This window comes from Pempheris klunzingeri, chromosome 9 (genome assembly GCF_042242105.1).
Source record: "Pempheris klunzingeri isolate RE-2024b chromosome 9, fPemKlu1.hap1, whole genome shotgun sequence".
Classification (NCBI taxonomy): domain Eukaryota; kingdom Metazoa; phylum Chordata; class Actinopteri; order Acropomatiformes; family Pempheridae; genus Pempheris; species Pempheris klunzingeri.
In genome coordinates, this window is record NC_092020.1 from 24571703 (window position 1) to 24597997 (window position 26295).

The following is a 26295-nucleotide window of genomic DNA, read 5'->3' on the forward strand; positions in this document are numbered from 1 at the left end:
ATGATGATGATGATGATGATGATGATGACCTGTCAGCTCTGGGCCCAGACGACCCAAACACACAGCTGCCCCTGTGTGTCTCCTGTGGCCTGCAACCAGAATAATCAGTTGATTAATCGATTAGTTGTAGTTGATAAATAACTTGAAAACTCAATAATTAATTAATCAATTGCAGTATTATCTTTTTTTTTTTTTTTTTAACATCCAAAGTCTCCAATTTAAGCTTCTCTTGTTTCTCTACTTCTGGAACAAACAACTAATCAATCGAGAGAATGACAGATAAATCGATAATGAAACTAATTATTAGTTGCTGCCCTGAACAAATATACTTCATGTCTGTTAACTCTGATTAAATTAAAAGCTCTAGTCTCTTATAATTAACAGCTGGACATGAGATATATTATTAAAAACCATCTACATGGCTAAATATGCGACATTTAAGTGTTTTTAAAAATGTTTGCATGTGCATGATATGTACAACTGTACCAATAATACAACATTTACACATTTTTTAAGAATTATTTTACTTATTTCATTCTTTTCACCTTTGAGTTCACTGTAATCTTGATAGCAACTAGTGCTAAAATAAATTACAGCAAATATTACACGATATCCAATAAAGAACACAGTATGGAGAAATAATAAAAGTCCCTGGAATATGAATTGTTCTGTGATTATTTGACTTTTTAACAGCTTAAAAGCATAACTTACCTCATAGAGCTAGCTAGATAAATACTACTGTACTGGTGGGTATATTAGCTAGTTAGCTAGTTAAGCTAGCTGATAGCACGATAGCATTCTAAGCTAGCTAACTGTAAACTGACGCGGTTACGTGCTAGTAACCTTAAAGGGAATCATTTAGTTGGGAATTATACAAAAATATTTATAAATAGCTGGTCAGACAGTTAGCTAAAATCATTAATTGGCAGATAAAGTGCGCCTGTGTTCAGGTAAGCAGTTGGGACATCGATTAAAAGTGCTGCTCTTCCAGACAGATCCGTTAATAAGCTAGCTCTAGGTTAGCATTTAGCTTCACCTGTAGCGGCGTATCCTACGTAACCACAGGTAACGTAACACATCTACATGCACCGCGACTTAAATGTAAGAAGGAGTTAGCCGCTTTTAAAAGACCTACAGAAAATAAGGTTTAAAGTGAAGGTGACAGCCGTCATACAACGAAGCTAATCAAGCTAGCAGCAAGTCAGTTGTCTTGCTACCTTAAAGCTAATGATCTGTTAATGTGATCTTCTTGCAGGTGTAAAAATGTCTTACTGGATGTGCTGCAACTCCTGCTTCCTTTCCCCCGGTGCTGACAGAAAACTGGCCGTCACAACCTGTGGCCATGTCATCTGCAGTGTCTGCTACCAGAGAGGTAAACAAACAGGTGTACGGATCCATTTTTTGTTTTGTTTTAATGGATCTTTGCATTCAATCAGCTGAGCAGTGGCACCATGTCTGCAGGCAGGTGGAAGCATGATTAGACAGGGACATCTGTTGGACTGAAAGTGATACTGCAGAGCTGATGGCTTCAGTAGTTTCACACCAGGTGTGCTCAAACCTCCAAAAAACACAGCACATTAATAACCTGCTCTAGATTTGAGCCAGCGCATTGCCACAGTGGGTTTGATGTTGTTGTCGACGAAGAGTGAAATCTGTGATCCAGTCACGCTCTGTAAGTGGATGCTCCTCATCGTACTCTCAGATTAAATAAGAGTGAAATTACACAGCTCAGCAGTGGATGTGGGACCTCTTGAAGGGCTCCTGGAGGTCCCCCGGCCCCTGATCATATTCACAAGCCACGGGTCTGTTCCTGATGGCTCCAATTCAATCAAACTCTCAAGAGTTGGATTATATGTTATTTCGTTCTTCCTCCCTGGGTTACACCTAATTAATTTTTCGTGGAAGCACTTTGAGAGCCTCTTTTAGAGCCTACGTGTATAATTAACATATAAATGCAACTTTTCTTACAGGCAAACAAGGCAAGTGTTTAATATGCAACGCCAAATGCCAAGTATCACCTCTCTCGGATAAAGTAAGTGTCTCTCTTCTCGTTAAATGTCGTCCTCCGGAGGGAAAACACAGCACTTCATAGAATTTGATATGATTTTACCATCTGGTGAAATGTGTTTGTTTCAGAGCAGCTCAGAGGTGAAGGCCCTGTTCTCCGACATCAGCGTTGTGGCAACCAAACACTTCTCGGAAATCGGCAAAGTTTGGTCATTTTCTAAGCTTCTCATCCCTAAAATATTAAAAACAACCTTATTAACTGTTCTGCTATCAGGTCAGCGTTTAAGTGCGGCTCAGTCAGTTCCAGAGTTTTGCTCAAAAAAGCGGTTTTATAGAGTTATATATGCGGTAAATGTATTTCACCGCTTCTTCCCCTTTTTCTCAGGTTATAATGTTCCAGGCAAGACATCAAAAGAGACTGTTGACTCACTACCAGCAAAGGGTGAGAGACATTTATGCTGCTGGAGGGCATATTTGTGTGTCTTAGCTTTGATTTCTTTTCATTTGGCAGGTAATGCACTATACTTTGAGTGTTATTCCACTCCTTTAATTCAGCTATGTATAGAACCAGTTTAAAGTTTAAAGAAAGTACGATTTTCCTGATCTACTTGCTGCTATTTTATCAACTGCAGAACGAGAAACTCGAGGAAGTGTTCGTCAAGATGAAACAAGAAATGCAGCAGATGACAAAGTAAGTCAAACCATTAAGTGCAAAGTAAATCTTTCACACGTATTTCCAAACTGCAGCTTATTAAAAAGTATTTCTTTGTCTTTAAAGGAAGCTGAATGAACAGAGCGCCTACATTACAAAGCTGGAAAGTTCCCTTCAGCATCAGAGGTACAGCAAAGAGGAGACATTCAGACATGCACACAGTCATAATGGGATATTAAAAGATCTTAAAAAAAAAAAAACATCTGTCAAGTATTGCTTGTTGGAATGATGTTGTTCGCCAAGGCCTCTTAAAAACACGACTCTAGTCAAAATGTTTGTAGTTTGTCTGCTTCCACAGCAGCAATGCTCTCCAATTATCCCGTCTGTAACTGTCCCACAGACCAGATAATCCTGGAAAACACATCTTATTTTCCAACAAGCATTTGGCCGACTCTCGTCTTATTTCTACTTATTATTTAAACGTTAAACATCTTGTCATGAAGTAAAGGCTAAATGAGGATCTATGGAGGCAGTAAAAACCCTGTAATGATCTGAAATTAAAAAGCTGCGGTGTGGTGTGTGCCTCTTTGCGTTTGGCAGCACCGTAGCTAATAAAGTTATTAACAAGCAGCTGGCTGTTATGCCTCATCTCTCGCTATAGGTGTCACTCCTGGCACATCTGCTGCTGCTCTGTTACAGCCAACACTGAAGTAGCATGAACGGACGTGTGTGTTTTTAAAAAAGTAAAAAGAATATTACTCGATATTACAGCAAAGGTTTTAGTGTCAGAGAATATTTAAGTCATCCTCAGAGGGAACTACATCATTTGCAATTTAGAGGTCCTGCAGCATCTTTTTAAATGCAAATCAAAGGGGAGGATTTGAGGAAATGTTTTCTTTTTTTGTTGAAACTGTCTCAATAAAAATGGATTCATTAAATGATTGATTAACCTTGTTTGTTATTGTTCTCACCCAGTGCCAAAGTTTCATCAGTGCCTCAGATGAGCCACAGTTGCCATACTCCACATGGACATAAATCAGGTAAACAGCACTATGGTACTATAATCATTATATAGGTCTTTGTGGCAGCACCCGTTTAACCTGAAACACCCCAAACTGCCATTCACGTGCTGTTTATTCTACATTATTGTTGTTGTCAGTGTGGGGATCCACATTAATGATGAAGATAAGATAATGAACATTAATCTTTTTAATAATAACAGTATTATATTGTACTCTACTCAAAGCAGGGCTGTAGTCAAGACCCCTTAAAGGGATTTTGAACCAGTTTTGTATCATTACGGCGTTAGTAGTCTATCCAACTTTCCTCCACGTTCCCTTCACTGAGAGCTCCCTGACGTTTGCCTGCTCTGTGGCTGTTGTGTGTTGTGTGTCATTACTTATTGAATCCCAAAGAGAAGGTAACATGGAGGAAAGTTAAATATCGTTAATTTGCATATACTATTAACAAGTGATTCAAAGCCAGTTGAAAATCTGCAAAGTATCCTTTTACGTCAAGTCCAAGACAAATCCAAGTCTGACCAGATCAAGTCAAGACTCTTAAGTCCAAAACACAAACACAAAACAGTTCCCATCCAGTAAGGTTCATACTGTTGCCTCACTGAAGTTCAATGTAAGAGTGAAATGTGATTTGATTTTGCCAAGATGTTGCATTATTTAGAAAAAATTCTGATTATAACGCCGACCAAAGACTGTGACACACGCGCAAAACTCTTTTAGTGTTACAAAAAAGACAGTGTACAGCCAGGCAGGATGAGTGAGTGGCTGAAAAGAGACAAATTTAGCCAACAAACCACAAACAGTTGTCCAATTAGGCCGCTTAAACTGTCAGTCAGTAACATCTTCGTGGTCGTATCACTGAATCATGTATTTTCACACATCCCCTGCTGTTTTAACTTTTGATTTCTTTCTTTATAGCTCTTACCTCCATCCTCTGGCAGCTCTGCCTTGTTAAATAGTTTTGTTTTTTAAATCACGAATAGCTTACGATGGTTATTACAGTAATGTTTCTGCTTCTTGTTTGATATCAGTCCTGCAGATCCCATATAACTCCCCCATGTCTCTCTCAAGACACTCCTCGACGATTAATGTGTGAGTATCGTCCCTCCCGCTGTATCTTTGACCTTCTTCTTGTGTTCATCTTTGATTTACAGTCTCTTCCTCGCACCTCAATCTGTTTCTGTTCCCCCTGCCCTTCGTTACTTCTCACCGTAAGAGCGAGAGAGATTGAATTTAGGAGGTATTTCACAGTGAAAACAAGCTTTATATCCTGGGCTCAGCCCTGATGTCTCATGTTAGCTTTAGCTGCTGTATAGCTTTGCCCTGCCCTGCGGCTATCTACACACACACACACCTGAGTAAGCTAAGTTTCGCTTGGGTTTAGTCAGGATTCCCTATTGGGTTTCCGAGACACTGTTTACACAGGATTGATTGGTCGCTCGAGTTTAATAATACAAATGTTGTTTTATCCACTGAGAATTTAGATTCTTTCACTGAGAGAGAGCAGTAAAGACGATGGATCGCAGATATTAACCAGCATGCCTGTGGGGTCAATTCAGTGTTAGTTTAAAATGTTAAATGATGATTTGTGTGCTGCATGTAAAGTTAATTCAGAACATATAATGCTAAAAGGGTTTTAACAGGAGTTATAGATTTTAATTATACTGTAAAGTCCTTTTCAAAATATCTAGATTTTCATTTAGAGGATCCACAAGCCTCCAGATATTGTGCAGTTGCTCTCAGGTTTTTGAGAAATGCATAATGTTTTCAATAAAATATAAACAAGTATAATATATACCGTAATATGCAATAAGCAGCTGCTGGTTTCAAGGAATTACTGTGTATAAATAATACTAACTTTTGTATATATATTATGTGTATCATTAGGAATTTGTTAATTAAAAATACAATGTAAAAAATGCTCTTTTTTACATAAAATTTTAAGAATTTACTGCAAAGTGAGTTGGGAAATTAGTTTCTCCTCAAAAGTAAATGTCAGTATTTCACGTACTGAATATCCGCCTCTGTGAACATTTGCATTTGTTTGGTGTTTGTAAGTAAGAAATGAGCTCTTGTGTCTTGCAGCACTGAAACCATGGATGTGGATGAAAGGACTCTGTTCAGGAAAGTAAGTTTAAAATTATTTCTGCTTTGCACTTTGCTATGTCTGAGTTATGTCAAGATTATTCAGTGTCTTGGTATGAACTGTAAGACCGTAGTGCATGAAGAGTGAAAGCGTTGAAGAAAACAAGCCAATAAAAAGTCATGATTTGTGATATTTCTCTGTCTTTCAGCCTAACACTGTACCCAGACTGTCGTTAATCAGTCCTCCACAAGATGGACGAATGGGTACGTGCTTTGCCCGTCAAAAAACTTTAGTTTTTGGCTCTCGCTCACAAATTTTGCTCACAACTGTGCTTTGGTGATTTCTCTGTCTAACTCTGTGAAGGCACTTTGTAGTGGAGGATACAGGATATATGATATAGCACAATCAAGTCTCTCTGTGCAGCTAAATTGCACATATATAAACAACATAATTGCTCTTTTAATTATCTAACAAAACCATCTTGCACCCCAACACTGCTGACCACCCACAGTGATTAAACCAGTGCAGATGTTGGCTGATGTTATGTTTAGGATTACACCTGCTGTGCTCCCCCTCTTTGATTTAGTCCCTTAAAGGATTTGAGATCCATTACGGCAGATAAATCCAATGACAGCCTTCAAATGTTATTAAGACTGTGGAGATGCTCAATGTATCTGTGTGAGTGTTTGGTTAAGTAAAGACTGTATCGAAGGAGATCATCATATTTAACCAGCAGCAGATTAATCAGACTCATTTCGTTTCTTGATCTTAGTGGACGTGTGACATTTCTTACAGAGTGTTCATGCTGGAGGTGTTTTTTACTGACTTACTAACATCTACGACGAGATACTAATAACTCTAGAGGATGACTCGCCCATTTATCTTGTCTTCCTGGAGGATTTTTTTCAAATGAAACTTGCAGCAAGAGACACATAAGCCTGTAATGACCCAGAACTACCTCGTGCATTTTTTAAAATCATCACGTCTGCATGAGCTGCATTAAGGATTAACGTCGGGTCCCTCTGGTGTTTTGTTTAGGCACCGTCCCTCACAGATCGTCCAGCCAGAACGCCATGGCCAACCATTCAGCTCGCTCAGCCACTGTCAGGTGACTCATTTCATTCATCAAAGGCAACGAAACAAAAACTGAATAATAACAGATTTGTTACTTTTACTTGCAACTTGTTTCACTTCTCTTGAGTCTAACACAAGGCTGCAAAGGCATCTATATACATGAATTATATGTTATATAAATGAATTACAGCTACATTTTGAGCTGACCACCTGCGTCAGTTTTGCTTTTCATAGTTTCATTTGATAGAACAATTTAAAAGATAAGTGTGCTACACAACATCTTGCTACTAGAACTACTCACATGCTCACCAATGCCTGAACTAGTCCCCGTCAAATACAAATATTGTTTGAGCTACATGTGCTAGTTTTAGAAAACTACTCCAAAACGATGATGTTAAAGCTGGAGTACATTGAGAGAGACTAACGCAGTATTGGTTTTGGCCATTTTGTGACATTTGTCGACAATAACAAAGGGAAGTAAAAGTAATTCTCAGTAACTGATCGTGGCAGGAAGTGTGAAACCACAGTAACAAGAAACAAACAGTACATGATGTGCACGATATTTCCAGGCAAATATATATGCAAGCACGGGACGCTACGCTGGTATGAATATAGAAAACAAGAACATAATAGATGATGACGGACAGTAGTAACGTAGTGTAAGCACAAGGTTTCACGTTTTAACTGAGTTCATCATTAGGATGTTACCGTGGTTACGCATCTCCATCTTGCAAGAAGTGATGTGATGATGACACCGAGCAGTGCGTCTGTAAAGATACACACTGCTGTTGATCATCACGAAAGTTTGTAGAATAACGTTATGCATATTCAGATTCCTCTCCTGTCCCCTCCCCTCCTCTCCTCTCCTCTCCTCTCCTCTCCTCTCCTCTCCTCTCCTCTCCTCTCCTCTCCTCTCCTCTCCCAGTCGTTTCCAAGGATCACCGGTGACTCCAGGTATTTCATACGGACAGAGCTCTGGGTGGAAGTCTCCCATCTTCAGACCTGCCTCCTCCTTCAGATACTCCATGTCCTCCCTGGTCCGCCCGCCTCCTTAACAAGTCATTAGCGGACATGCACCTGGCACCTCTGACGTGTATGTAGAGGTATTTATGTCTCTCACTGCCTAAAATGAGTCACCTTCCAGTTTGTGTGTTGTGTTTTAATGGGTGTGGATTCACAGATGGAATTAAATCCACTCGGTTTGAACATTGATGACTAAACTCAGATTCTTGTTGTTGATTTGCCATTTTTTTCTGTCTCACAGTCAATTAAACTGATGAACTAATGATATGAGCCCGTTTGCTGTTGAATGGAATAAGATAAACAGTGTTAGTTTCAGGATTGTACTTTAATCATCATACTTTTAATAAAACTTATACTTACATAAGCCACTGAGGTTGTAAATCACTATTTACTATAACATTTATGGATCAGGTGATCCATTTATTCACAGATTGTTGCTCACTACATCGCGTCAGTATTGTCCACATTCAATAATAATCTTTCAATTTCAACACGCTGCCACGTCTGATACGGTCAAAAACTGTCTGCTTCGCCCTTTCGAGTTTAACTGTATGCACTTCCTAACATCAGTGCTCCATCTTGGAACAAAACAGACAAACAAAACACTACATTATAGCTCCAACACTTGATTTATCCACATTAAATCTAATCCATATGTGGTCGCAGGTCAGATTATCGAGAAGAATCTGTGATATTTAGCCATTTTGTTTTGAAAAATGAACTTTCACTAATCCACCACAAGCCTGTAGCCAAAGGCACACCTGTTCATTTCACAAAAGATAAACTGGGATTATCCATTTAGTGGATTCTGCAAGACTAGACTTTGAGCTTGACAGTCAGATGCTTCAGTAACACTAAGAAAGCCTTCAGGCAGCGATACAGTCAACCATCCTCAACAATAGCTTCCGCACTCCCGGCCTGCTGCGTGTAACTCTAGTAACGCTCACCCTCAAGTCTAAGTTACAAAACGACTGCAAGTGAAGGCAAAGCAAAGTGAGGCCAACTAGAAACATGATATCACCTGAAGTCATGACAGCACAGAGAGGCTGATGCGGTGGAGCGGGTGGCGAGGACGGCCAGATGTGTTCAGACAGGTCGCTTCTCTCTTTGTCGACCTGCGTTTCTTCTTCTATTGTCCCCGCTTGTCAGGGTGCTGAATGGTGTCTATTGAAGAGGGCTCAGGTGTGACTGTGTGTGTGTGTGTGTTCTGTGTTTGAGCACGCTATATTCAGCCAAGTGTGTGTGTGTGTGTGTGTGTGAGTGAAAAGTTAAAGGGTATTGTACAGAGTCAGTAGGCCTGATCCTCCTCCTCTCCGCTCCAGTGGGATTTGGAGTCGTTTCCTGTTTTTTAAGGTCCACTTAGAGAGAAATGGCTCCCTGGGGCAGACTAAGCTGTCATGGTGTCACACACTGACGGGGAGAAGACTAAATCAGAATAATCTCTCCCTTATGCACACACACACACACACACACACACACACACACACACTGAATCATCTCTTGTTCTTCACCTCTCCAAATTACAGAGATACGTATACATATGTAAGTCAAACCTTTCTTTTCTCACGCACAAGACATCCCCCTCTCCCTCTTTATCTCTTTCTCCCTCTCTTACTTTCTCCTGTGCACACACACACACACACACACACACACACACACACACACACGCTCTCACACACACCTCTGCATGGCTCCAGGCTGTACAAATGAGCCCTGCCACTTCAGAGAGCTGACGAAAACTATTCTGATGTCAGTGGTAATTATTCAGCAGTGTGTTCCCACAGCTTGTCCACCCCTCCCTCCCTCCCTCCCTCCCTCCTTCGCTCTCTCTGTCCCTCTCCATCTCCATCTCCATCTTTCTGTGTGTGTGAAAGAGAAGCTTCTCTCTTAATCTGATCCAGATTTCACACTTTGTCACTCAGTATTTCGGTGTTGTACCTCTGGTGCTGTAAGTGTAATCCCCTCTGGGCAAGACACGACACGAAGTAAATGATTTCACACTGGAGCTATTTGTCTCTCTGAGAGGCACGGAAAGTGTTCCTGTGTAGCCCTACAGTGTTTAATCTGTGATCCCCGTCTGCTTTAATCTTCAGCATTTCAACAGAAGAGGACTAATGAAGATGTTTTCGTTTGAAATACACTCCGAAAAAACCCCACCAGGCAGGATTTATTTCTTCTTTGTGTACTCTGAACCAAACCTTTATGATAATCGGAGCATTTTAAGCATACGGGGTTCAGGTACATTTAGAGTCCATTTTCTGAGGCTGGTTGACAATCTGCCATAAATCATGTTTACATCATGTAGATCAAATCTATTTAAAGGTTTACAGCAGTGATTCAAGATGAATCATGAGATGATCAACAAAGTTTGAAGGTTTTTCCAACTCTGTTTCTTGTGACATACTGAAGAGTTTGATCTGCTGCTGGTTAAAACATAATGAAGATGAAGGGATCATCACTGCCTTGGCCATTAGGGCTCACAAGCCAAAACAATGGAGCATCCTGATACTGTATGTACTATAAAGCATATAAACTTCAGAACTTCAGTCAGCAGTTAAATTATCTGACAAAGTATAAATGGTGATTTAATCAAGGAACATCTATATTCACATTTTGAGTCTGTTGAACTCTGAACTACATGATTGAGAATGTATGAAAACAACTAAAAGTGATGTTCAAATGGCTAAAATAGTCAACAGCAGTAATAGATAAATGGTTTAAATAGCATCCAGTTTAACATCCATTCAAATGAACTCATTAATAACCTGAAGGTTGGTGTCAGAACATAAAAGAACAGCAAAAAACAGAACTTCAATAAATAATAATAAACTAGTACAGGACAGAGATATACACCTAAAAAAGTATTCACAGTTTAAACAAGATGGAGTATAAAAATAGGGACAATGTAAACGGGGAAGTATTGGCAGTTTCCATATCATAATTTACTGTATATTACATCACAAAGAATATATTTATCTTATCTTATCTTATCTATACCCTGTTGGTCACTGTTCACTGCACTGACCTGACATTACACACACTGGTCTGTAGATGGCGCTAGAGTCTATCTCAGCCATGTTTACATCCTGGTAGCTCCAGTGTGCATTCCTCTGCTGTTTGACGGCCTTTGGTCCACAGCTGCCTCTGATAGGGATCCTCAGGATGGACACACACACACACACACACACACACACACACACACACACACACACACACACACACACACACACACACACACACACACACATGCACATCTGCTGCTTTTGAAGAGGGTGAAAAGGATGAGATGGAAGGATTGTTAGACACACACACACACAAATAACACACTCACAGGCAGTTTTGTTGGATTTTAGCAGCAGAGAGCTGAACGGAGGAACAGGTGAGGATGGGTGACCTGGACCACTCGTATTCTCCTCCACACACACACACACACACACACACTCTCACACACACATTTACAGTCACAGGCATCCCACATGTGAAGGCAGGCAGCCTGTTGCCTTTGAAGGGGCCCGGCCTCCTCCAACTGTCCCATGCATGCTTGAGTGATGTCAGCACGGCTGTGGAAAGATTCCTTTCCTGTCACACACACACACAAACACATGGACACACACACACACGCACACACACACACATGCACAAACACATCAACTTCCTTATCGCACAAAATCTCTTTTCACACAAACACACACTAACTTGCTTTGCCTTTTTTACTACTTTCTCAAACAAATACACACTCACTATTGCTTGCATAACACACACTGACTTTCTTCCTCTCTTGTTCTTTCATGCACACACACACACACACACACACACACACAGAGCAACACACACTTGGCAGGATGTGCGCGGAGAAAAAGGGGCCGAAAGACAACACCGAGATTAGGAGGCTTTTGTCACGGCTCTGTGGCAGACTTTAAAGGCCTTGGCTCCCTTCCCCTCTGCCAGATTTCTTTCTTTTCTCACCCTGTCTGTCCACATCCCTCTCTTTTCACGGGGGGAAGGTAAACATTTGGTACAGAGAGAGACGGAGAAAGGGAAGAAGGGAGGGATGGGTGGAAGAAGGATGGAAGCCTCCTGTTGCCCCCTTTTAGCCTCTTTTCTGTGTTTTGTTTTCCTGGTTTTAATGGCGGCTTTGTGGCTGTGTGGAGGACGAGTGGAGAGAGGGAGAGGTATGCAAACAGAACAGCGCTTCAATGCCAGCCAGGTGTCTGTGTTGTCCACATGTTGGCTGTGTGCACATAAGATATGCACTTTACTGAACTCTCTCAGTCCCTTTTCCAGCGGAGTGTGTGCATGAGCAGCTATAGTTCAGGTTTTCACGAGTAGATGCTTTTTCCCAGGTGCGTGTCTGTGTGCGAGCCCTTCACGGTCATTGACTCCATTCACCTGAGCCGTCCTTTCACAATGAAAAGGCGGTTGCCGGTAAAAAGCTCTTTGGACAGCTTCTCTTCATCACCAACCACAGCTGCTGTTGACTCAAGCGCCCAGGAATCTCCTCCATGGGTTCACACCCTTTAAACCAGCCAACCGCACAGCAGAACCCTCTGCGAGCGGGCAAAAGGTCCTGCAAGACCTCAAGGTCTAAGGGATGAAGCCTTTGCAGGAGTTAGTCAAGATGCAGACATCTTCTTGGCCAGAGGAAGTGGGGATTAAATAGAGGAGAGCAAATTTGATATTGATGTCTTTCTTACTCAAACATATTTTCTGCTCACTGGTTGGAGCAGCAAGTATTATTTTTGGTAACTGAAGCCAGACTAGTTGCATCCGTCCGTGTCAAACAACCACTAACAGTAAAACTAACGCTAACTGCCAAAAAACATTTACGTTTAAAACACCAAAACAAAAACACAAAAAGCACAAACAGCGACCTGAATCCAACAAAGGTTTCCTCTTTTATCTCACCAGCTTCTGCCCAGCTCAGCAGCACACTGGAGCACATTTTAGTTTCACAAAAACATCTTTTGTAGGAGCAGTTTTTAGTATCCCACCTTTGAGTTAGCAACGAACACTGTGTCTGGGTGACAGAAAGAGATTCCCACTGTGTTAAACTGTGTCATCAGACTGCAAAATATGAACAGATACATCAGACGACATACGATCTGAATTCAAACTTCATGTCGTGTAAAATCAAGAGAATCAAGAAAAAGATCCCGAAGGATGAGTTCATTTACATTATACTTCTACATTTGAACTAAGATGACTCAGGACTCTTTAATGTCCACACGTGGAATACTTTAGCTGCTGAACTCAAACTGGATCCTGACACAGAGTCTTTAATGTCCTGAGTGATTTTTCCTCCTGGTTTATGGTGTTTTATGCACTTATTTATGACGAGGTTTGTGTTCTGTACTGACTCTGGTGTATTTGTTTGTTTATGTATTATAAAGGCCCATCGATGTACAGATAAGTAAAGAAATGAATAACAACCCGAGGTAACAAGGTTTGATAAATCACATGACAGAATCATCAAACTGATTCAACCGTTCATACAAAAAAATCTCCGTGGGCAAACATCACAGCAGGATTTCAAAATCACCTCACACAGGATGGTTTAATACTGAGAAATGAAGAACATATTCAAGAAACCAGCCAATGCTCTTGTCATTGTTCCTAATTTATTTGGATTGTCACTCCAGACTTGAGCACCACCACAATAATCTCTGCTCTCTTTGGCCTGATGCTTTTACTGCTTACAAATTTAAAGTTTCTAACACTGTCCGATTCCTTTTTCAGATTATTATTAATGGCTTGAAAGCAAAAAAGAAGTATTTCTTCATTTAGGCAGTGGATTTCATTCAAGTGTCCGAATGGTGAAACAAGGCAGAGACAGATGGGACAGAAGGAATCGGGCCCCTGTGACGTTTCCTCCTCCCTTCCTGTTCTGCACATTTCTTTTCCCTCTCATTTGACACTTCCACACTCTTCGCCGACCTCCTCTCCATTTTCTCATCCCCTCTCATCAGCGGTGAGCTCAACACATCTGTCAGCAGCTCCTCTCTGTGTCATCCTCCTCCTCCTCCTCTGCTTCTCTTCACCTCGTCCTCCTCCGTCTGTCCTCCCCGTCTTCCTCCCACCGACCCTCCGAGTCAATCAAGTTCACAGGAGATAAAGGAGGGACACGGGAAGAGCAGGAAAGGTCTAATCTCTGAGATAAGAGCAGAATGAGAGCTGAATGTAAAGGATGAAAACAACGCGGTGAAGCCTCGTACACTATCTGATTTTTCCTGCTCTTATCGCAATGCAGAATGTAATGTGTCTTTCATGGCTTTAAACGTCAATACCTCTGCTGTTTATCTGTTAACTCTGAAGCTTACCAGACGCATAGAAATGCGAGTGAGCCAGGATTTGTAAATCCCTGGGTTAGGTCATATAGTCATGAGTAACTGTTGACTTTGCAAAGATTTCAAAACCGCAGATTCCTGTGAGGTATTTTGCTTCTCTGTATATTTTCACTGCTTCTTTTCTCAAACTTCTTTTCCTTCGCCCAGCCTCTCAATCTTCAACCCCAGAAGTTATGAAACAGTATATCCGTGTTAACGATCCCGTCGTGTTGTATTTTAATCAAAACATTCAATGCAATGAAATCATATGCGGTGATTTTTTTTATGTGATGTCTGATCCAATCGAAATGAAATTTGAGCAAACAAAGGGGGGGGTGAGGCAATTAAAGACCATTGGTAGTCTTTTGGGGAATATCGCCAGGTTTGGGGGGGGGGGGGCTGGCCAGTGTGAGCGCTCCTATGATATTACAGAAATACCTCCCCTCCCCTCCCAGCATTAGTATTATCAGCCACTCTTCCATCCCCAGCGTGGTTCACCTTTCAGGAGGATGTTGTAATGGCCTTGAAAGGGTGAAGTTAGCTGATTGGTTCATTCTTGTCAAATGACCTTTGGTGCATTCGGAAAATGTGAGATTTTGTGGCTCAGCCCAAAAAAACAGGCACATCTGAGCGGCCTCTAACCAGCGGGATGCATTTTACTCATTATACCAACTGTGTATAACTCTAACAGACCGTCTGCTGATCTTTTCATTTCTTATTTATCGCTTTATGTGCAGTTTCACAGTTTCACCCGTCATTTACTGATAAACTGGAATAACAGTTCCTTTATTGAACCTTTACTGTTATCTACATGTGACACACATGAAGTGATGAGCTTCATGTTTCCAGCCACGTGCCATGAAACGACCGTCATTAAAGCTGCGTTAATCATTATTCTTAGAGTAACATTAGATCACATGACTTTGTGTAAAGTGAACAGGGTTTCTTGTTGTGAGGAAACCACAGAAAATGATTTGTTTTAGCCTCTTTCAGCTCTTCATTTTGGTTTTACGGCCGCAGGCAGCTGTTTACAATGAAAACACCAAATGGCAGACAAAGGCAGCGGCAAGCTGTTGGAGCGAGTGGAGCATTCAGCAGCTAAAGAGACAATATTGTCACAGAAACACAACTCCAGATTAATCAACTCTACGACTTCATGATGTTTATTAGTTTACGGCTTGTTCTGCTGCCTCCAAGTGTCCAAAAAGACTGTGAAGACGTGTTTTTAACATTTGTTCAAACGTCAAAGAGCTAAATGAAACTTTATCAGCCAAAACATGTAGCTAAAAACCTGAAGAACATGCAGGACACTATTTAAAGGTGGTTCATCTTATTGTTATTGTTATTATTATGGTGTTGTTCCCATCTTCTGGCCTGGCTGTTGCTACCTCTCGGCAGTGCCCCGTCCTTTCAACAGTGGTTTCTTTCATCGTCTTCTTCCCCTAAATGAGTCAGAGAAGAGATGCCGGGCCTTCACACCCTCCGTCTGCACGCACCGCTTGTCCATCTGTCATCTCTCCAGACAGACACGCTGACAGATGAAACGCCGGCTGCAGCTCTCGCAATCGAAGGGCTACAACTATTTAGAGGAGGGCACTGACTGAGAGGCAGTCCCACGGTGCGACGTGACAGAGAGGCAGAGCAGACAGGAAGAGCTAAAAAGATTATTTGATTGATGATGAACAGACACTCATGAAGACGAATACTGTAGTTCCTACTTCTCGGTGAATAAAAAACAATAATACATATATTTAACTTTTATTAATGGCACCGATAATTGATTACAATGGGAGAAAAATAAATTTTGAACTAAATGACAATAGACTGTACAAGATTGTCGATACAAAGATTATCGATAAAATTACGTATATTCCGTCAGCATGTATAAATACAGTATCTTACAATGACATGAACATGGTGTTAGCTACATAGCTTACATTACCAGTATAACACAAACTCCACTCATGCACTATAATGCCCAATTATATGAAAAAAAACAAAACATTTTTAAAAGAAAATAAATTACAAACACACTTTTCTTTTGAATCTCGAGACAATTTAGCATTTACAATGTTTTTCGTGGGCCAATGTGTTGCTAGAGCTACTGTATGGTCCAAAGCATTCGCACTAAATCATCTAACACTTAACTATATTTCCAACACTAATGCCATTCCACGTACATGCTAGTGGTAAGTGCACATATACACAGTGTGTCTATTGGCAGTCCGTTAGCTTTGACACAAACACTTAAATGGGTTTTAACATGTGAAATGACAAAAGTAACAGATGGTTTTCACAGAGGAAAAAAAAAAACTGAAGCTCTAATTGAGGAAAATGTTACAGTTTGGAGGATTTTCCAGCCATCAAACATCAGCAGAAAAACTTTAAAATGAAAGAACACAGTCCAGTTGTTTGGGGTGACTTTGCCAACGGATGTTTTAAACAGAAAAGGAAGAGATTTTATTGCTTTTTTTCAAGACCTAGTTTTATTAAAGCCGAGGGAAAGAATAAATAAACATGTGCCTGAAAAATCATTTGGATATGTTGTCTTTGCTACTTTAATTTGTGCCTTTTGACCAATTTTAGACGTATTTCAACTGTTATTCTGCTGGAAAGATGAACAAGAAAGACAATAAGGTCACAGGTCATTTTGTTAACAGGTCTTTGTGCAGGTATACAGGGGCGGCTCATCTTACCTGAAGGCTGCATGTTTTATAGGATACACCGTCTGAGAAGGTTTATCATTCAGAGAATGAAATAATACAATCACCTTCATGGGTTTTGAGCAGGAAGAAAAAGATTGGAGGCCGACTAGTAAGATAGCATGTCACTAAGTATTATAAAACAGGACATATATAAATTATCCTTATGAAAATATGTACGTTTTCCTATTTGACTTGAAAGATTAATGTGCAAAAATACATGAAGAATGAGAACAAATGTGTAACTCGAGTTAACAGGTGATTTCAATATATTACTTCCTGTCACATGGTTGTTTAAATACAGCCGTGTCTTTTCTCCTGAAGGAGGTCCGCAGAGAGAAACACCAAATTAAAGCGACCAACTCCACGGCACGCCTACAGTTTCTTTCCTGTTTCACATTTCCTTGTTCTTTATATGTTTAAACATCCCTGGGCAGAGTCACCCCCACGGTTTCACTCGTACACGTGGCTGAGTGCTGAAGTGAAATGTTTTTATGTAGTGGTCAGATTCATGAGCTCGCACAGACGGGAAACAACAAGAGGGACACCTGAGAAAGGGAGAGGGTCTGCTGGAGCTGCTGAAATCATTCTGGTTAGAGAACACGGACGCTAATTAAAGTTATCCAATAAAATGTGCATTTAACCAGAATATAACTTTTTTGAATCGTGCAAAGTGGATCAGAGGAAACAACTGGTGTTTACAGGACTATTAGGGGCTAATATTTTCCTATTGAATGTCAAAGCTTTGCACCCCCTCTCAAGCTCATTGGAAATGACTTCTGATTGGATTGAAGTGGTTACATGAAGCATTTCTGTGCTGATTGTGGCTACTGTTCGATTATTAGTGGAATATTAGGATCAATGTAAAAGCAGCTGATGAGAGAAAAAGAACAACGAACGTTCACTGAAATATGAGCAAACTAAGGGACAAAAAAAAAAAGATGGGAATCAGGTCTCTAAAACACCTCTTAGTGTTAGTCTTAGGCTTTTAGAAGGAATATTAACATTTTGGGTTTCAGAGCTGGTTTTTTTCCATTATAATGATTTGGTGGATCCCTGATAACTTCCTGAAGTGTTCTGTCCAACACAATGTCATCACCCAGCAACTGTGACCTCAGTCTTACATCCACTCTCTCCAACTTGAGCTCCAGCAGCATCTATTTAGTGAGCTAACTGCTTTACTCCTACCAGCTGTCAGTGACCTGGAAGACACATGAAACCCCCCTGATCTCTGCTTCAGGGGGGATAGGTTTAGGATCAGGACTTACTTAAATTTACCAAACTAGAATGAAAATGATACATAAGATACAGCAAAGCTACACGACAGTGAGGGAAATATCATTTAAAGGGTATTGTACTTTGCACATACCCACACAGTTGTGAGGTCTGATCAGCTTAAAGGAAAGAAAACATGCAGCATGGGAGTGTGGGGGCTTTTAACATGTAACTGAATAAGGAGTAAATGCTTAAAGCCCAGATGTAAATGCATTTAAAATACATCTGTGGATCTCATTATTTCAAAGAATTAGTGGTTAATCTGCAGACGAGTGAATCAGAACAGACAGAATCACATATAGTATATATATGTGTGTGCTGATACTGATAATTGATTCAGTTCTAAACTGGATCCCATCATTTTAGCATCTAGAGTGTCTTAACTGCAGCGTCTTCCATTTTCCACGTCAGGGTGACAGACATGAGAGGGCAGCCCTTCACCCGAAACGTTTCCTCTTTAGATAAAAGCGAGACACAACAACTAACATTTCATCATACATGAGGTCACTTTGTGAGGAGCTCTTAGAAGGGGAGTCGAGAGTTAAGGACTTTAAGTCTCACCCTTGAGTGAGAGTTTAGGATGAGGTTCTTCTCTTTTAAACCCTCTAAATCTCATAACAGATTAACAAGAATCTGCAACATATCCAATGATCCAGCAGTGATCCACAAAGTCTGGAAACAATTCTTAGGAGGCACCGTTTTACACTGAGGCGTTGCTGAGCATCCCTTTGTGCTGCCGGATAAAAGAGGCTGAACATATGACATGAGGAGAACTGATACCCTTCATCCTTCTAATCTAAAATCAGCGAGCATCAAACAGAGCTGCAAAGGAGACGACATAAAACAGGAGACGCCACATTTCCCCAGGAAGAAAGGGAGCAGTTGATCGGTAGATGAGCTTATCAGAGTCGGGACAGATCTAATGATTGCTTCTCCTCCGACTGAACTGTTGCAGCAGAAGTCGCACCGTAGCTGCAGCTAAAAGCGATCGACTAAGAGAGATCCATGCTGTCTGCACTCAGCAACCCAGTCTGACATCAGCTCACTTCCACGCAGCACCCAGATAGCAGCTGGACATTTATGAGAACGGCTGCAAAGCAAAAACCAGCAGCCCTCGTCCTCCCATCCTACAGTGGGGGTTTGTCTCGATTTGTGTTTTCACGGCTCAGTTGACGCCGGAGATATAGTCCGAATTTAAGCTGTTACATTACACACACGCTGTACCGTTAGGATGAAGTAACGCGCTGCATGCCATAGAATCGTACTCCTCTATATAGGTGAGGAGCTGCAGTGTAGGCGAGCTGTATTTCTATTGGTTACTGAGGAGGTTGTGGTTGTGCACGAAGATAAATTGTTGGTTTAGCTTGAAGCCGACTTCACTGTGGCTTCAAATAAGGCCTCTGAGCATAAAAAGAGATTTAAAAATCCACAGGAAAGCTTTCATATATATATAAATATATATGTATATATATATATAAAAAAAAGGCTTCAATAAAACATGTTTTGGGATTTTTCTGTGATAGATTTAACTGGATTCACCTCCAGGTTTGGCTAAAAATAATCTTTGTCTTCTTTCTTTACATTCTTCATTGTTGGTGTCTTGAATCAGTCCGTTTTTTACACAATAGCGTGGCTGCAGCAACATGACCAAGAGTTGCGTGATCCCGTGTTTCTGCACTGAATCCGCACGGTCTCTTGCATGTGGCTTTCCTTGTTCTTAGCTCTGTGGGACTGTTGTGAATGAGTCTGCATGCACAGGAACATGTTCACGTAAGAGTTGAAGGTGAAACACGGAGGTGTGCCGCCGGCCTCGCCGCTAACACTGGTAGTGAATGTGCTGGTGCTGGTGCACTTTCCCGTCCACGTGCGAATGCGTGTGTGTGTGTATATCTGTGTAGATCTTCGGGTAGATCTTGGGAGCCAATCCTGCGCCTCCCTGAGCCAGGAGCAGCTGCTGATGGGCGATGTAGTCCTCATACGAAAGACAATCTTTGTCCCCGCTGGCCGGCTGAGGAGGCGGCGCTGGGCAGGCTCGGTCCCGACCGGCCACGGGGAGACGCTGGGCGGCGGGGAGGGCGGAGGAAGAGGAGGAAGAAGAGGAGCAGGTGCGTTTTGATTGGCAGAACCACAGCAGGGCAGTGCCTAAGATGAAGGCAACGCCTGCTGGTATTCCAATAATGACGGGCCAGGGGAGGCTCGGGGATGTTGCTGTGGGGACGGAGTTGGTTTGCGGCTTCAGATCTGCAAAAGAGGGAGAGATGAGGGAGACAATGAGAGGAAAAACTGCAGAAAACTTTATTTGGTTTGTCTGGTGGGCTGACGGTGATGGCAACATGCTAGTTAACTCATGAAGACAGGGGGTCTAACCAGTGTAGGTTAGTAGTTAGTATGTTCTTTGATTAGGTGAGAGTTTACAGATATAATGAGAAAAGGACTTTCAGGTGAGGATGAAACACCCTCTGGTCCTATTTTTTTTTAAAGATTTAGTTGTATTCTCACTTAAATGAACAATAATCAATAATCCTTGGAATAAAAGACAAAAGACAGATATTTTGTTCGAGTAACAGGTGAGGACATGATATCTGTATGACAGTTAAGGGATAAGTGCTGAATTAATCATGTTAGAAATGAAGTTGGCCAAAGACCTGAGGGGCTCAGGACAGATAAATAACAATCATCTTTCTGTTGTTATAGCTTTTTATTGCTAATTGTTTTGAATGTCATTCTAACATGTGACTGTTATTAGCACTGGCAATGGCAGCTAAAACAACTTTTGCAGTTTACGGTCTCTAGTCAAGGCTGCTTCTCTGGTACTGTAAACCACAGAGATAATCCCACTGGATGATTCACAGGTTTCTACGTGTGCATGTTAGTGTCTCTGTGTTGTTCCTCTGACCTGGCAGCACGGTCAGGTAGGCGCTCCTGAAGCTGTAGCCCATCGTATTGGCTCCCAGGCAGATGTACATGCCGGCATCCTCCTCCTTGGCTCTGGTTATCAGCAGCTTGTTGAGGTAGGATCCATCAGGACGCGACCAAACCTCCCCTGTAGGCAGCACCACAAAGCGGTGGTCTCCAACCTATGAAGACAGTCATATCAAAGTTTACATTACTGGTTAATCAGAATCTGCCTCGTGTTCACGTGTGGTTTTGGCACGGCGTGTGTTTGTACCTCTATGGTAGAGTTAAATTTGTTCTCGTCACCAGGTTCTACTCTTTTAAGCCACTGAATGACCGGCTTGACGTCACTGTGGACTTTACACTGGAAAGACGTGGTTCCTCCGTAATCCACGGTGGTGTTGACGGGGTGAGTACCAGTCAGAATGGGTTTGGAGTTGGTACGCTCTGAACAAAGACAAACACAGAAGGAGAAATCATATTTCATTGCTTATTATGCACTTTTCAACATTAATATGTGTCCCCGGTGTGTCTAAAGACCCTCAGATTATGAGGAAAGACCCTCCTCTCTCTTTTAATAATATGGTTTGCACTCGTTCTTTGCTGCCGTCCTCAGCACCACATCCTCCCTCTCTGCTGAAAGCACACAAACAGATCCCTTATCTTCAGCCGCTGCCTTGTCTTCCTCAGTTTATACAGCAGGACAAACACACCTGCAGACATTCAACAGCCTCTTTTTAGTATCTGTTTATGCGATGATATAACCCAAGATGATTTGTTTGAGCTGCTTTCTTCGCTAGAAGTTACGGGATTAATCCATGAAGATGAAAGTTTGGTTCGGTGTTCGGTGACTGTGGAGAAGCTGTGTGTGTGTTTTAGTTCAGAAATCAGGTTTAAGACATGTGCAGTGTTACGGACAGTTGCTGGAGGGGCTGTGAGTTAAATTATTTAAAGTTTAAATGTGTTAATGTAGTCACAGCACGTCCCAAAGACATCTGCTGAGCATGGCTACCTACAAATGAAATGCAAAAGAACCACATGTGCAAACAACACTGCCAGAACTCATTCAGGAACCACATGGGAACAAAAAAAAGTTGTTTTTGATCAGGTAGCGTTCAAGAGGGATGCCGAATACTTGTAACATTCTTTTAAAATATCTAATCTCAAAACTCTCCGTTTTAAAAAGGTCAAACGAAGCAGGTGCAAACACACACCAACCAGATAAATGATCATATTCAGGATTATGTTCCTTAACTCACGTATCTCTATTTACGGGTTATATATGTTTTGACCTTTACTGGTTTTCTGTCCTGGACTCGTCTTTCCAGCAGCTGTGAGTGACTGACAGCTGAGTGAATGTCTGCAGATAGAGAAAATGTCACATTTGACATAAGTGAGCAGTGGTTTGATTTACGTCTTTACTGTCCGTGTGTGTGTGTGTGTGTGTGTGTGTGTGTGTGTGTGTGTGTCTCTCAGGAAAGGCTACAGCTGTACTTTAATGTACAACAGATGTGGGGAGTGGAGCGAGAGGAGCTTGTCTGGAGCTCTCAACAGAGCTATCACGTTCAGCAGCATACAGTTCAGTGCACACACACACAAATTAAACTCCATCAAACAGCTAAACATTCAATCATCGAGCACAAAAACGGCTTCTGCAGACTAATACACTAGAAAACACTCCCAGCTCGTCATAACACACACATTCGGCTCTCAGCAGTGAAACTAGACCTTTTCTAGACTAAAACCTTCCAAGCTGAAAAACCTGCTGAGCATTCCTTTACTGAGAAGCCTGCTGGTGATCAATACATGCCACTGAAGTGCAAGGAGGCTCTTTAAAGCTATTTTAAACTTCTATTCTTGGTGCAACTCATTAGGCAGCTTGTGGTGACCTGCAGCTCTACTTTACCACCGACCACAATACAAGCAGCATTAAGATTACAATTTGGACACTATAATGGACTAATAAATATTGATCTATCTATCTATCTATCTATCTATCTATCTATCTATCTATCGAAGCACAATCCTCCATTTGTCACAACACAAGATAGTCTTTCTTCCTCTTCATCTTCCAACTTGTGCATTTGACCAAATTCAAGCTGCCAGTTCAACATAAAAAAACTCAAAAAGCGCTGTTTGTCCATTCTGGGCTACTGTAGAAATATGATGGAGAACAGCCACAGAATGACTCTTAGGTTCAGGTAATTATACACTAATGAAAACACAGTTCTGAACTCTATATTCAGCCAATAGTTCCTCATCAATCCTACACGGTGAGGCTGTAAAACAAGACGGAAATCTGTACTCATGTCTTCTCCAAATGGAACAAGCAGACTGATCACTGGCATCAGACTCTTTGCCAAGACAATCATTTAAAATGCTGAAAAGTTAATTGTGGTGTTCTTGATCATATGATCTTAACCACTCCACATAATCACCGCGTTTGAGAGTCAGAACGGAAACTAAATCCATTTCAAACCGACTATTTCATGAGACAGGCCTCTCCGTCGAACAATAAAACACAGACTGCGTTCGGCGTAATGTTACCGGGTGAGAGGCTCTCCTGCTGCCACATGATACGCCTCGACAGCTCACACACACACCACAGATCCAAAAATGTGCTTTTCTGATGTGTCACGACATGCAGTGACCACATGCAGCCACATTTTTGCATAGATTAAATATTTCAAAGATATATTTCTAGGATGCTACGTCTCTTAAAAGTAGTGCTGAAAGTCTGAAGATCACTGAACTATATGTAGCTCTGAAAACTGCACTTATCTTATGGACACATCCACAAGTTTTTGACTTTATTTTTGAAAAACCAGGTTTTAAAAGACCAGAATTATCCTTTAAGCCTCAACCACTCTTCATCAAAGCTGAAAAAGGTGGCGCACCATCCCCTTCTCCTACTCGGAGCACTGATCTTTATCTTATCTTTGAGGATCGAGCATCAGGTTTCGCTCTCCGGATGAGGTGGTGACTCACGTATGACTTCCACTTTGTAGGTGGCGTTGATCTCTCCCGCTCTGTTGGACACGTGGCAGGTGTACTTCCCGCTGTGCTCCGGCGCCAAGTTCTTCAGACTCAGAGTCCACTTCTTCTTCTTCCCTTCCCCTCCTCCGCCGTCCTCGTCCACCAGCGGCCGGCTGTCCTTGAGCCAGACGATGTCGGGGCGAGGGTTACCACTTGCTGTACACTTGAGGCGCACCGAGCTGCCCACTGGGCGAGCGATGACGCGCTTCCTCATCTTCGATGGCTGGGTGAAACGTGGACGCACTGCGAGTGGAGAGAGGGGGCGACAGGGAGGAGTGAAACTGTAATTAGAACCAAATCTAGTATTGCAAAACGAGTTGTATTATATGGATCATATGTACTGTAGGCTGCCTGTAGAATATGGGGGAGTAAATGTAGAATCCCTCTGGATAAAAATGTAAAGCTACTCCGTCAGCTACAGATGTGAAAAAAAGAAGGGCAGGAACAGAAAGGAGAGAGCAGAATAAGTTACTGTCAGAGATAAAAGGTTTGAAGAGCAATTTCATATTTACAAGCAGTGTTCTGCTCTTCAGACCAGCGGAAAGAGAGCAGCTTGGGAAAGATCGTGGAATTTATCAGAGAGTCTTATGAGAGACTTTAATAAGACGTAAAGCCACGTCATCTGAAGAGCCTGTGACACAGATGGAGGGTTCAGCTGTGTTTCAGGCCTCATTGGCTGCAGTCTTTACCTCCAAAATGTAACTTTAAGATTAGTAGCATTGTTGAGCTCATTGATTTTGAAAGGATTTTACTATGTTCTTCTTTATTTTGTTCATAGAAGCTGATGCCAACCTACTGTTCAACGCCATTATCTGCTTTTTTGGCAATGCAGTGGTAGAGTAGTAGTAACTTTCCTCTAAGATGAGATCAAATTCACATTGTTTAACTTAAACAGAGACTCTCCACAGTCCCCCAGATACTGTATGCATGTTTGCTTGGCGTTCTGAACCGTGCGCTGTTGTTTCCTTGTTGCTCAATCTGACATTTTATTGGTTGTGTGTGATTACAAATTAATTTTCTGCTCCACAAATGTTCTTGCACTGGTGCGTAACCTGCCACTACACACCACGTAATCAATTTCTTTGGATAATAATAATAATAATCTGCTTCTGCACACGAGTGTGTTCATGCTTTCTGTTTTTCCCGACATGTGTTTCCACAAACCTCGTTACTGAGAAGAATTGAATCAGGAACAAATTGAATCATCTGCCAGCTGAAGTCTGCAGAGACTTTTCTTTGTAGGTGTTTTAGCTTTTCAGGACCGAACACGAGACACGGTAACTTATTTCTTCGCAGTGTAAGCGTCAGGCAGACTGAGGTCATTGCTTCAGGCCGTGCCAAGAATTCCCTGTTGTGCTGTAAAAGCATATGGCAGCGTGCCTCTTGGTGTACACAATCAAATTTGCTCTAATAAACCTAATTGTTTTGTTTGAGAAAAACGTTTGAATCACTTCCTCTCCCCTCTAACACAGAAGACTTACTCTCATGACCGGGGACCTACACACAAACACATGCATGTACATAAACAGACACACACACACACACACCAGATTCCTTATTTTCCACTGATAAAGCAGCTCTGGCTCCAGCTTCACACACCTCCTCTCACATTTTTCACCGACAATCCAGGAGATCCTGCTGTAAAATCCCAGAAACCGGCTTTGTAACATCAACGTAAAACCATTCGGCCATGTCAGCGTATCTGTGCACGAGTCGTAAAGAGCTGGACAGAGACTGAGCATCACAGCAAACATCCGTCCATTCATGCAAATCCTGTTTTTTTTGTTTTGCTTTACGAAACATAAAATGGCCAGTTAACCCCACACACCTATTCAAACAACCACATCCCCTCATGCAAGTTGCATGACTGACCCGACCAAACCGGCACCCATACACCTTTTCACACACACACACACACACACACACACCTCTCTTTAAAAAAAAAAAAAAAACACAACAACCGGCGAGCAGTGAAAACAGATCAAAGAGGGAAAAAAAAAAACCTATTCAGTGGGGAGGTAGGAGAGGAAATCATTCACAGGAGCGCTTGATTTTACTGCCCTCATGTTCTGGCCACAGCAGATAGCCATCAACCGGAGCGATAAATCACCCTCAAACTACTGCAGTTGCGTCTCTGTCTCTGGACACAGTTATTATTCCAGCTCTGGGTAAACAAACAGGGGGGAAGAGTTATGTGACGGGA

At 41.7% G+C, this 26295-nt stretch overlaps 2 protein-coding genes across 2 annotated transcripts in view; one reads left to right on the forward strand and one right to left on the reverse strand.

Annotated features, from left to right (window-relative positions):
* The first annotated feature begins 1263 nt into the window (after positions 1 to 1263).
* Positions 1264 to 7893, forward strand: rnf212 (ring finger protein 212). Its single transcript, XM_070837490.1, has 12 exons — positions 1264 to 1372; positions 1971 to 2032; positions 2137 to 2211; positions 2393 to 2449; positions 2640 to 2698; positions 2786 to 2845; positions 3635 to 3699; positions 4710 to 4770; positions 5764 to 5806; positions 5973 to 6027; positions 6803 to 6872; positions 7764 to 7893. Exons 1-12 carry the CDS (start codon positions 1264 to 1266, stop codon positions 7891 to 7893), a joined length of 846 nt encoding a protein of 281 aa, XP_070693591.1.
* A 12084-nt stretch (positions 7894 to 19977) lies between these two features.
* fgfrl1a (fibroblast growth factor receptor like 1a) overlaps positions 19978 to 26295 on the reverse strand; it is a 40479-nt gene continuing 34161 nt past the window's right edge. Inside the window, exons 4-7 of the mRNA XM_070836432.1 lie at positions 24045 to 24335; positions 21331 to 21503; positions 21058 to 21238; positions 19978 to 20402 (exon numbers count right to left, since the gene is read on the reverse strand). Coding sequence (XP_070692533.1) covers positions 19978 to 20402; positions 21058 to 21238; positions 21331 to 21503; positions 24045 to 24335 — 1070 coding nt within the window. The remainder of the gene's footprint in view (positions 20403 to 21057; positions 21239 to 21330; positions 21504 to 24044; positions 24336 to 26295) is intronic.